Here is a 13,443-nt window from a genome sequence, read left to right as displayed (position 1 = left end):
TTTGTATAATTTTTACCATTTTTTAATTTAATTATTTTTGTGTGTTCCTGCTTTAATTTTTTCATTTTTTTTATTTTTCAAGAATATATAAAAATTATGTTACGCTGAAGATTCCACAGTCATTCATGCATGAAAAATACTAGAATCTTACATATAAAAATCACGTTAAAAATGTAATCTAAAAAAAAAAAATAATAAATAAGAGGAAATATTTTTTGCAGTTATAATTTTTTGTGTGAAAACATTAAATAAACATGCTTAATCCAATGATAATATCGTTAAATTAAATTAAATTAAATTTTCTTCGAATTATACTGATTTCGTTAATACGGACTTTAGGGGCTATTTTCGTAATGTTCTTAAAATAATTTTTCTCTTTTTTTTATTGCTACAATTTACATTGCTTTATCATTTAAAAACGAAAGAACAACCGGAAGTGAAGTGAGAACAGTGATAGTAAAAATAACCGCTATATATTGGTTAGCAAGTAATAAATTATGTACAGTATAAGATGGAGTTTGTCCTGCGAGTTTCTTGCAAACGTTACTAATTGAAAAACATTGTAAAAAAATATTTAAAATAAAATAAAATTTAAAATACTTTGAACATGATTCGACAGTATTGTGATTGTTAGATAAATCTATACTCCTATAAAAAAATTTTCCTTTTGTGTGTATTGATATTCATATTAAACCCCTTTTTTCTATTAGCATTTATTTGCTTCCCCACGAAAGCAAAATGTGACATGAGGTCGTTTTTAATGTGGGGGGTTAAACCAGCTCCCCGAAAAAAGGGCAAAAGAGGCACTCTGGTTGGGACTAAAAATAATAATTGTCTCATTGACCGAGACAAATTACCTTAAGAGTAGCATCGGAACAGATACTACACTTTAAGATATTAAATCTTTTATTCGGGCTTTTTAGTTCAACAGGAACAAAATACTTAGGCACAAGGCCAACTCAAAAGGAGGGAAGGTTGGGGGAGAGGGTCGTTGGTCATCCTTGTCATTCCAGAACTAAACAAAAATAATACCGCATCCATTTACGGAGGAAGGGGGCGTCCTACCTTGTACCCAATTGTTAAAACATTTCTTATTAACGTGTAAAAAACAAAAAAAAAGATAACAATACTGATAATACAATAATTCATTTATGACACGAAGACCAAGAACAATAGAAAAAAGGCAAGCCTTTTTTCTATTTATTTAAAAAGAAAATACAACTTTGTTATATATGGGTTGTGGAATTGCATTCATCTGCAAAAGATCTAGCTAATTTGCATATTCTTTTAAATATCCATTTTAATTAATTCCGTATTAGTTTTTTCGGTTTTCTTATGAGATAATCATCTTTAGTTAATATTACGTGTAATTATATTCATGCAGATATTCTACATAATTTATACTTGCGTAATATTTGCGTAAAAAGATTATAGTAAACGCAAACCCCTCTCTCTCTCTCTCTCTCTATATATATATATATATATATATATATATATATATATGCATGCGTATATATATATTTGTTTTAAAAAATTTGCTTACCAAACTAGTCTGTCAGTTTTTTCATGTTTTAATTTTTAGCCTTGCAGCAAACATGTCTTCATAGCCTAGGCATTAACGTCAAAGGAAAAAGTAAATCGTAAGCTAAACGTTTTGGTTTCGATTTTCGGTGGTGACGTATGAGTTGTTTTTTTTATTTTATTTTATTTATTTATTTAAACTTTTTAAATCATTACTATATATTTGGTCCAATACAATATAATAATAAATACAAAATCTACATTAATCAGAATATTACATTTAAGCATATTTTACGACCGGGCAATGCCGAGTGGCCTGCTAGTCATTTCCTAAAATAATCCTATGTTTAAAATCAACAAAAACATTAGGTGCTGCAGAAGAATAGGCGCAGCAAACAGTGTCAGATAAAAAAAAATTATATTTTCAATAAATAAATAAAAGAAATCAAATATTCCATAAAGTAATATATTTTTTGTAATGCTAACAAATTCAAAACAATGAAACAATAACATATTTTATTTTTTAAATATTATGCAGGCCGTTCTGGTTTGCCATAGAATCATGCCATAACCTTGTCTCCCGGATGGAAATTATAAAAACGTTCACAGAATATATCTGCATAAAGTTTAGATTAGATGTGACAACTACACAATAAAAAGGGAAAGTCAATAAACAACATGATTGAATAAGAGAGGATTATCACATACAAACACATCGGTGGAATATGAAAAAATGAGATGATATTGGAGGGGGGGGGGAGACATAATACACCTTAAAAGATCTTCCAACCAGGTCAAAGACCCTAAAATAAGATAATTGCCATTAACGAGCTTAAAATTCCTGTCATTTCGTATGGTTTCAGTGATTCCACGACGTAATATCAATATCGATACTAAAACCAGAAAAATGATATCCTAAATAGAATATACCAAAACCAACGCATCAACATGATATACCTACCACGAACAAAGTCTAGGCCTCAGTGAGGCCTGGCCTCACCGAAATAAACCATGTATATCGAGCCACAATGTAAAGCATGGGTCAGTACATTAAATATGACAATGGGAATGGCGAGGGATCACCACGAATACCTTTCAACAAACAACAACAAAGTTGAAAACTTTGGGAGAGTATTCATTGCCGAGGTCTTGAACCAGCAACACAGATTGTAAGAAAACTTGGCCGTATAATCAATGCAGCGTGATATATGCCACCACCATCAAGAGACTCTCGGTGGTGGTGGATATGTCCGATCATTGACCATTATGGAAACGAAACTACGCCTTTTATTGATCTTAACACTAGTTCTAAGACTGACGTGGCGGTATTGGAAAAATGTTCTTCATTAATTCCCACACTGTCCCGCCCTTATTAAGAATAGTAGCGTCATTTAAAAACCTATTCTTAACTCGAGAAGAGTAGAAAGCTTTGTTAAATATTTTGTTCCTACATCGAAAAAAGTAACGCCGGGGGGGGGGGGGGATCTCGAACACCGAGCAGAATCAACAACTGTAATCCTGGGAGGGGAGAGGAAACGCCATGGTAGTTTTTAAAGAATCAAAGATTTCAAGATTTGTTTTAATGTCTGCATCGGCGATATACTGCAGTGCATCATCGCTGAAAAAAAAAGACACTAATTTCCGTTACAAAAATAAATAAATAAATAAAATATTCGAACAAAAAGCAAAAAAAAAAAAAAAATAGACGAAATAAAATAAATGAACTTTTATTTCTGTAAAATGGGAAACATTCTTTTTTCCTCTCGTGGAACAAAAACGACAACTCGATCAGTAATTAATTAACAAGTGTCTTCTCTTATACATTTTTCATTGTTCTTATGCGTTTTCTTGTGTTTAGAATCTAAACACAAGAAAACGCATAAAAATGTCAAACCTGTTGAAAGAAAGAACATTTTTAATAGAAAAAAATAAACTTTTTTCCATACAATTTGTTTGGAATAAATGAATACAAAAAACAAAAACAAAAAAAAACAAACAAACAGTAGGTACATTTTTTTTTTACGTACAATTTAGTTTATGGACAGACACACATTCATTCGCACTCAATTCACATTCACATTTTTGCGCCTTGGCGTCGCTGTTTTTTTTTTCTTCAAGTCTAAAGTTTAGACTGTCGATTTGGTGCCGAGTCAAAAAAAAATCTATTTCTGAAATGCCCTCTTTCCTGTTGATTGTGGTAGGATGCTGACCATGTGCAGTTCTAGGAGGACCATTCTGCCAGTCTTTGCCTTTTCTCTTTGAGAAGGGTGAGTTTATTGCTAAAACCACCTTAGGCGCAAATACCGGGGAATGCTGATGGGGCTACCTAGGCATTTTTTGCAGGTCAGAGTGCTCCTCTCCGAGTCTAAGATCAAAGTGTAGTATCTGTTCTTCAGATGCTACAGTTGTGCACTTCTATTTCTTGTTCTCTGTCGGTGGAGGAGAAATCCTTCACGACTGAGACAATTTTTATTTTTGTACCTTTTCTCCACGTTAAAAAACGACCCTGGTGTCTAACTCTGTCCCGTGGGGAGGCATAGTAAATAGGTACTTACTCTTCAATATTACTTTTCGACCCGCGTCATATTTCTCGGAGAGAGAGAGAGAGAGAGAGAGAGAGAGAGAGAGAGAGAGAGAGATACCACCTCATTCAAAGGGGTAATGCATGAGAAGATGAGAACTAACTGAACAAAACAGATACTACATTAGATTCTAACCGGAGGACTGGATGTAATACATACACCTATAAAATCTTCTGCAGTTTCCTAGTTTTCGATCAAAATGCACTAGAGTACCAACTTTTAAAAAAAGTTGATTTTTAATTAATCGCCGACAAGTGGTTTTATGATACTGGAACATTTATTATCGAATGGGTACTCCTGCGGAATTTGACACGGATCCTCAGGATTTTCCGTCAATTGTGGTTCAGGTTCGGGAGTTGACCGGCAGTCACCGGATTAAGCCGAGCAAATTAACAGACGCAGACGAATTTCAAAACAAACAAACAAACCGGAAAAAAATAGAAATACAATAAATAAAAAATAACAAAAACCTATTGTAAATTTACTGAATATTTTTTTTTCAAGAAAAGTTTCACTTTGCAGAGTTTTTTTATTTTGTTTTTTCATCAACAAAAGTTTGTTTTTTTCAAGAAAAAATGATTTTTGGTACTAGTGCAGTGAGTGCACTTATTGATCCGTGCTCAAATAATAATGTTATTATTTATGGGGAGGGGAGGGTGTTTTGTAACTATTCTGTATTTTAACCTTACAATTGAATAAAAAAACGTATCATAAAACTTTAATTAAACTTGGAAATACGATTTTAAAAAAATAGCGCGGATCAGCAAGTGCACTAGCACCGATTTTTTAACCGTAAATTGTTAGGTGAAAGTACAGTTTTTTCTTTTCAAGAAAACTTAATTTGGGGGGGGGGGTAAAGAAAATTAGCGTTAAACTTTTTTTTTTTAATAAGAAAAGATGAATTGGGTACTAATCAACATATTGATCCGTACTGAAATAACATTTAGAAAGTCATTCTTAACATGGGGAGGGTGTTTTGTACCTATTCTGTACTCTAACCTTACAATTTAATGTATCATAAAACTTTAACTTGAAAATACTATTTAAAAAACGTAACTATCCAGATCCGCTACAACAGAACACCGACCAGCCGACCACTCTAATTTGTTTTTCATAGGTAATTGAGGTTGCTGACAACGAATCTGATAGTTAAACTTAGGTCAAATTTACCGTTTGCATGGTATTAACCCCTGAACCTACGAACTACTTTCCACCATTTTGCAGCTTTCGTTTACGCTACGCGGATGCGCGCTGTAGCATAAACGACGGCTTCGCCAAGCAAACTACGTTAGAGGGAGGGGGGTGGGTTGTCCAGAATATAGAATTTTCTAATTTTCAAAAATACATTATAGCACTTTTTGGGTGGAAAATTGAAAATTAGCCGAAAAAGAAATAAAACAAAAGGAAAGCACTCTAAGTTGGGGAGAAAGAGGGGGGTTAATTTATCTGGTTTTTTTTTTCCTGGAACATAGAATTTGTAAATTTTCAAAAAGTAACGCCCCAACACCACATCCGCCCCCCCCCGCCCGCGCCCCAACGTAAACAGTAAAATCTTCTAAAAATGTTAAATGGTGTTCTAATTGGTAAATGTCGGTGCGTTAGTAACGCACCGTAACGCACTGCGTTACTTACGGAAAAACGGTTAACTAAACTGCAGAAGCACCTATTAAGCCACATAAGTTCTATAATTGAATCCCCCTCCCGCAAAAAAAGAATGAAAAACAAAGATGTTTGGTGCTTATGTTTTTGTAAACCGCATTAAAAACTATGTGAGACAAAAAAAAAGGTCCCCCCAATTTGTTGTACTTTTCTTTAACTAAAAATGTCAGTCCGTAATTTTTTGATTGGTACGGTACGCCATGTGAGAAGCCGTCGTTCATGCTGCAGCGCACGCGCGTAGCGTAAACGAAAGCTGCAAAATGGTGGAAAGTAGTTCGTGGGTTCAGGGGTTAATACCATGCAAACGGTAAATTTGACCCAAGTTTGACTATCAGATTCGTTGTCAGCGTACTCAATTACCTATAAAAAAACAAATTAGAGTGGTCGGTGTTCTGTTGTAGCGGATCTGGATATTTACCTTAAAGAATAGCGCGGATCAATAAGTGCATCAGCACCATGAATTGTTTTATGAAAACCAGGGTTGCGGAGTCGAATGGTAAAAGTCCGACTCTGACTCCTAAAATTCCTAGGATGCTGACTCCGAATCTTTTGATATCTCCGACTCTCGACTCCTTGACTCCTATGTGGATATCTATTCTGCAGATCCATATACCAGCCTCCCACATCTAGTCAGCAAGCATTTTATAAATACTTTTCATTCATGTATATTATTTTTTAAAGTTTAACATTCACTTGTATGATAAATATACTCACATACACTCAACCAACCAGCTTTCTAGAATAAGTTAAGATAAGAAAGGGATAACAAATTTACGATTAAATTTTATTATGCTATCAGTTCAAAAGGGAATACAATATTTAGGAATAGAGAAACCTCTTTAGACCATGCCATTTCGAAGCCAAATGCTTCTCATCATAAGAGGGGTGTAAAGACACATTATACAGAGAAGAAATTTGTTTAAAGATAACATTGCCTTTATGGATCAGAGGAAAAACAGGAAAAAGTTACAAAGGGCTTATTGATTTAGGCCGGTTTTTTTTTTTTTGGTGGGGGGAGGGTTTCGGATAAGATTGTAATTCCGGGTCGATCCCGGACTAATCCAATTGCTAAATTTCATTTGATTCAAGAACTGGATAACCTTCAGATTACGATCCAATTGTTATCTGATGTAATCCATAGTGATCTCACTCAAAGACAAATTTTCATTGATCCTGTGTGACGTCACAACCAAAACGAAAACAGCTGTCTAGACAGAATTTGCAGGGATCCAATGGACCGAAATATCTTGAAGTAGAAGCATTGCAACAAGTACAAAAATATGATATATCTAAAAAAAAAAAAAAAAAAAAGTAAAACCATACAAAAACTATTAAATTGTGCAATTGATAAAACCAAACAGGAAAGCCATAAAAAATAAATTTATTGGACTTAAGGAGTCGGTCGAATAGAAAATTCTGACTCCGACTCCGCAACCCTGATGAAAACCGTAAATTGTTAGGTGAAAGTACGGAAAATTTTGGGGGGTTTTTTCAAGAAAATGTACAAATTATTTTTTGTCAAAAATGTTTAAAAAAAAAAAAAAATTCCCCCACCCCATAACTCAAAAACAATTTTAAAATTACATTTTTTATACAAAAAAAAAAAAAAATGTTTCGTTTCAACATTTGAACAACGCTCGGCTTAATCCGGCGATTGCCGGTCGAGTCCGAACCATAATTGACGGAAAATCTTGAGGATCCAAGTGAAATTGTGTAAGAGTTACCTCAGTACCACCCAATGTATTCCGTATTGTTTCCACGGGTTGCTATGATTGTTTTCACGCGCGCATTTAATTTTTGCACGCGCAAACCTGAATACTCCTAAACCAACATTTGGTTGGTACTCTAGCGCAGATTGATCAGATTTTCAAGTTAAATTCAATTTTTACGGTATCTTTTGTTTATTAAATTGCCAGGTGAACATACAGAATAATTAATAAAGCCCTCACTCCTCTCCGTTAAGAATGTGATTTTAAATAATATTACTTCAGCACGTTTTGTAAACTGCAGAAGTACTTTTTTGTTATTCTACAGACACACATACATAAACATACTATCAAACAAAACAGAAAATTTTGTGGTCTTCAATAATTACAAAAAATATTTCACACATGTCACTCACAAAACAAATCCAATGTGAATACCACTAAGAACGCTGAATATAATTTTGTTTTTCTTAAAAGAATTTTTAGGAGCGGCATTTACATAAAAAAAAATATAATTAAAATTGCATTATAAGCCCAATTAATTTATCGCTAAATTATCAAACCGATATATTTTTTTTTAATTAAATATGAAATAGAAATAGACATATTTACTCTGTATTTTCCACGGAGTGTGAAAGTGAGGTTCTCAGAACTTCACGCTTCCACACTCTTACTTCTCTTTGCTCTTCCAGCTATGAGCATAGTATCTGTTCTGATACTACACTTCATATTTGTTGTCCTCGGTCAGTGCATTAGAAATCCTTCCAGATTGGGGTAATTTTTATTTTTGTCTCAATCGAGAATAACTCTTTTGGAGAAGGACGGAGCTGGATTTTCCTAACATTAAAAATCGATCTTGTGTATGTAGGAAGATGAATCCAGTCTATAATGAGATGGAGGAATAAAAAAAAAAAAAATTTTTTTTAAAAAGGGAGAAGGGCTAAACAATTTGTCGTGATCAGACCCGTGGAGTGCTTATCGCAAGGCGATCAGTAATAAACCAAATCTCCTTCCCCGAAGAAGAGAGAGGGCGGTGTAAAGCCTCCGATCAAGTAAAACAATAATCCCCATGTTGAAAATCCAAGATAATCAAAGTGATGAGTTTCAGTTTGACATCCATAGGGGTTGTCATGACTGAACCAACCATTAATCCCCCCCGCCCCCCTTTTTTTTTTTGGCAGGATGAAAAGGTACGCCTTCCCAGGCATTACCTCCTCATTCGAGAAAGAGGAAATCTCGATTGTCTAAAGCGCCTCTACCAGGGATACCGACGAGTATTTTTGTACACTTTCAGTATGACCCGCCCCCCCCCCTCACCCCGGAACAGTTGGATCCCCTCCCCACGCACACACGTTAAACTGAGTTTAACGTTGGTAGTGGGAAACGGGCATTTCTCTTTTTAAATAATGAAAGTGAAAGGATATCAGCATCAATAGATAAATAATGACGCTTAAATAAATAAATAAATAAATAACAGTGCTTAAAAAAAAATGTAAAAAAAAAAAATGCCTAGCAAATATAGAATGTAACTTTTAATTATTGTAACAGTATTTTTTTTATTTTTTCCGAATTATGTAACCAGATAATTTGAGATTTCGAAACGAAAGAAATACTTACCTTTGCCAGAAAGAATATCTCTGTTTGGCAACTCTAAGGGCACTAGTGCTTAAAACCCGTGGTAAAATCACTTTTGGATAAGTACCCTTTTCCATTTCTTTTTCGTAGATAATAATCCCTTGAAAGATGATTTAAAACTTAAAGAAATCTCTGAATGTATCCTGAGAGGTGCGTATAACTTCCAGGGGACCAAAATGGGATTTTGGTGTCGTATTTTAAATAGCAAAAATAAAAGTGGACAGACCATTGACCAACGGAGAACGGTTAACTGCCCATACAGGAACGCAGGTTTTGTTATTGTTGTTTGTTTTTGTTTTTCTAGTTTATAAAATTGCTAGATTCTTTTTTAGAGTTAGTAAATCCGCTAGTGAATAAAATAAATAAATGTGTCACACTGGGTAAAATCCAGAATCACGACAGTAAGAAATTAGCAGTTTTTAAGGACAGGTACTGTTGTAATAATGCCAGTATCTTCCGAAAGAAGAAGAGTCGAGCCAGCGTGATGAAATGCGAACGCGGCACACACAATGTTCAAAAACTAATGAATGGAGGGCGAGATAGTAAGGAAATCAAAGGAAAAGCTTCCCGCCGCTTTGCTTTCTCTCTTCTTCCTCCTCCCCATACGTTTTGGTAACATGGGAAAGAAAGAAAGGGCAAATTGAGTAAAGGACGAACTAAAAAAACATGCGTGTATCGTTTGGCGTAGAAAAACTTAGTTATTGGTAAAATTTAATCGTAATATACCAAATAAAAATACATATATTTCATTTGAATGTATAACACAAGTGCAAAAAAAAAAAAAGACTATTATTTTTTAATTACCTCCCCCCCCCCTTGCTCTCTGGAAAATTAAAAATGAGATTTTATTTATTTATTTATTTATTTATTCATTTATTTTTTGGTAAATTTGTAGATCACCCTCAGCTAAACCCTCCTGTTAAAAAAGAGAGAAATTCTACTTTTCTTGGGTAATTACATGATTATGTACGAACACATTGAAAAAAAAAACGTAGTGGAAAGAAGTCCATGCTGAAACAATAGTGTCATTATTTAGAAAGACATTCTTATGGAGAGAAGAAAGTGTTTTGTAACAATTCTGTACTTTCACCTTACAATTTAATAAAAATATTTAAAAAAAAAAAAAAAAAAAAAGAAATCGTAAAACTTTAACTTAACTTTCAAAAAATACTACTTAAAATAGCGCGGTTCGGTTCAGTAAGTGAAAAATCACCGAAGAAAACAAGCAACAAACGCTAATTTAGAATTAATAGTGAGGGATCAGCTTTAGGTGTGTCAGAAATTTCGTGAAAAATAGGAATTAATTCCACCCCATTTTTCCAAGTTTATAACTCCTCGAAAAATGTAATTCAAGCCCTAATTTTTTTTTTTCAATTAAAGGAGCAAGGACCAAGATTTCATTAAAAACACACACACACACAAAAAAAAAAAAAAAAAAAAAAAAAAAACGTGTTTAAAAAAAAAAGGTTTTAAACTTCGGACTTTATAGGTAAATTTCTAAAAACACTACTTTTTTTGTTTTAAATTTGAATATATTTTTTATTGACCTTTTCTCTTCAATTTGTGATATATAACACTTTGGTGAGTAAATTAATTATTTACTTTTTAATAGACATTTCAAAATGGGAGGCGTGAATTATTCGACCCCCTGTCTTTCCAAGCTTATAACTACTCGAAAAATGTAATTCAAGCCCTATTTTTTTTTTTTTTTTTCAATTAAAGGAGCAAGGACCAAGGTTTCATTAAAAATAAAAAGAAAAACAAACAACGTGGTTTAAAAAAAAAAAAGGTTTTAAACTTCGAACTTTACAGGTAAATTTCTAAAAAACACTACTTTTTTAAAATTTGAATATATTATTTATTGACTTTTTTTCTTCAATTTGTGATATATAACACTTTGGTGAGTAACTAATTATTTATTTTTTAATAGACACTTGAAAATGGGAAGGGGCGTGAATTAAAAAAAACGTTTGTCTAAAATATTATATTCGGTTTATTGGAAAGAACATAAACTTTCACATTGACCCTGAAAATATCGTAAAAAATAGAATCAATAGAAAAATTTTGATAGATTTTTAAAGTTTAAAAATGGAAAAAATATTGAGTTCGTAAAATTCATTACTGTTTTTTTTTTTTAAATAAAAAAAAAATATTTCTATTACTTTTAAAACAACTTTAATAGTTTATTTTGGAAGTATAATCCATAAAGAAAATAAACAACCTACTTTTAAAAGAGAAATTACGAGTTTTTTTATATTTTATTCGCAGTTTCGTGTTAGGGGTGTCAAAAATTCCTACAAAAATTCTGATACACCTAGATCAGCTTCCTATATAAATTTACCGTAAACTGATTACTCTCGCTAACAGGAAAAGTGGATCATTTTACCTTAAATTTATATGCAAAACTCACCCGAACTCTAAATTCTGAAATAATTGAGGGTTTTTTTTTTTTTTTTTTTTTGTGTGTGTTTTCTTTCTTAATGACATGATGTTCAGGGTGTTCATCACACGTAATTGCCTAAAAACAGTAGATAATAGGTAATAGGATGATTTAGTGGGAGTGGGTGAATCTAGCAATTCAGAGACTTAACTCATTGTTTTAAGGGAAGTAACTTTGTTTGTTTTTTTACTAAGAATGGCGCTTCTACAGAATTGGGACGAAATTTTGTAGTCGATAAATTGAGTTTTCAGATAAAAAAAAACAATGGTCTCAGATATAAAAAAAAAAACAATGGTTTCTACTGATTTTTTTAAATTATAATGATAGCTTCCAAATTATGCAGTCGAAATTACCTGAATATTACTGAATTATTAAACAAAACTTTAATCGCGTTAGCAGGTGAAAAATTGCCGCCATCTTGTTTAAATCAAAACAGAAAATTACTTCCCTTTTGAATTCTCCTGTATGTGTCTTACGATCGTTTTCATCAAATTCTATTTTTTATTTTCTTTAATAAATAATTTTCAACCTTATCGATTTTCGTAATTTTTGGATATAATCATCTTTAAAATACAAGGAATACGTTGATACCATTATTTTCATGTGGAATTCAGTATTACGATTTCCGAAATTTCGTCCTAATAGTGTAGAAGCGCCCTAAGAATTGTAAGAAAAAAAAAAATTTTTTTCAGCTATTTTATTTAATGTAACAAAGTTTTATAACGTTAATAACAAAACATGGAAAATGCGACATTATAATTTTTCTTAAACAAAACATTTGAGTAATTCTAAAAAATTGAGTAATCGCGCGAAAAATAAAAATGTAATTAATTACTAAAGTTAATAGCAAAATTTCAGACAATTTTCAACATAAAATGTGCTTTGCCACAAAAAGCCTTTTCAAAATGTTATGTTAGGAAATTAATTAACCTTATATATTATTCATGGAGATTTAGTATTTGTATATCTTAAGTTGAAAATATTCTATTAATTACGGTTTAAAAGTAACGGAATGTAACGCGTTCCTTGATGGTTGCTTTTGCAAATTCATAATAACTGTAACTGTTCCTAAAAATCGTAGTAAGGAAAATTGGGTTTATTTTACAATCCACGGAGATTCTAACTAGCCAGTTAGGTAGAAGAGTAACTTATCTTGCCTTTGGTAACATTTATTTATTATATATTTAAATTTTTTTACCACGTTTTCGAATCTCTGAATCATAAAACAAACCCAGAAAATTTTAAGGGGGAATAGACAAAAAACCAAAAACGTGATAAATAAAGAAATATATATAAACCGATATCAAAGGCCAGATAAGTTACTTTTCTATCTACCTGGATAAGTTTTTGACGTTTTAACTGATTTTAAAGTGTGTTTGAAGTGTGAAAAGCAAGTACTGCTGAACGCTTGAATTAAAATTAAAACAAAGATGGCGCCATGATGCTCTCTTCTTTGGAATCACAAGAATCGGTCAAAAACGCGAAAATAAATAAAAAATAATGACAGAAATCCACGAAATAAATGTCATATTTAATTGGTTGGATGTCTGTCATTATAGAGTAACTTGTCTTTGATAAAATTTATTTGTTATATCTTTGTTTCTCTCACACTTTTCGGTTTTATGTCTATCCCCAAATAAACCCAAAAATGATACCAATAATTTTCAATTATAAAATTGTACCCAAGACAGATTTACTTGACTTTTTATTATTATTATTATGACCGTTACGAACAAAAGAAGCAGTCTACTTGGTGTTGGCTTGTGGGTTTAAAATTGGAACACTATTCTGCTGGCATGCTTCCCGGCTAAATACAGCAGGGTAGCCTTCAAATCTGCTGGCATGCTTCCCGGCTAAATACAGCAGGGTTGCCTTCAAATCTAATGTAAACAAGTCCCTG

The 13,443-nt window shown here is 32.5% G+C and overlaps 1 protein-coding gene across 13 annotated transcripts in view; it reads right to left on the bottom strand.

The window, feature by feature from the left end:
• Positions 1–13,443, bottom strand: part of LOC145245959 (3',5'-cyclic-AMP phosphodiesterase 4C-like) — a 1,213,142-nt gene that overhangs the window by 675,440 nt on the left and 524,259 nt on the right. Inside the window, exon 1 of one of the 13 annotated variants that reach the window (XM_080107742.1) lies at positions 9,086–9,627. The exons of 11 other annotated variants lie outside the window; for them this stretch is intronic. In XM_080107742.1, the coding sequence (XP_079963868.1) occupies positions 9,086–9,180 (95 nt within the window). In that variant the 5' untranslated portion in view covers positions 9,181–9,627. Of the gene's footprint in view, positions 1–9,085; positions 9,628–13,443 lie in introns of those variants that run through there. One more of the 13 variants, XM_080107743.1, reaches the window with a different exon arrangement.

Source organism: Euprymna scolopes, chromosome 23 (assembly GCF_053919585.1).
Source record: "Euprymna scolopes isolate OS-2025 chromosome 23, ASM5391958v1, whole genome shotgun sequence".
Lineage (NCBI taxonomy): Eukaryota > Metazoa > Mollusca > Cephalopoda > Sepiida > Sepiolidae > Euprymna > Euprymna scolopes.
Note: the sequence above shows the minus strand (reverse complement) of the source record. Positions and strands in the feature narration are given on the sequence as shown.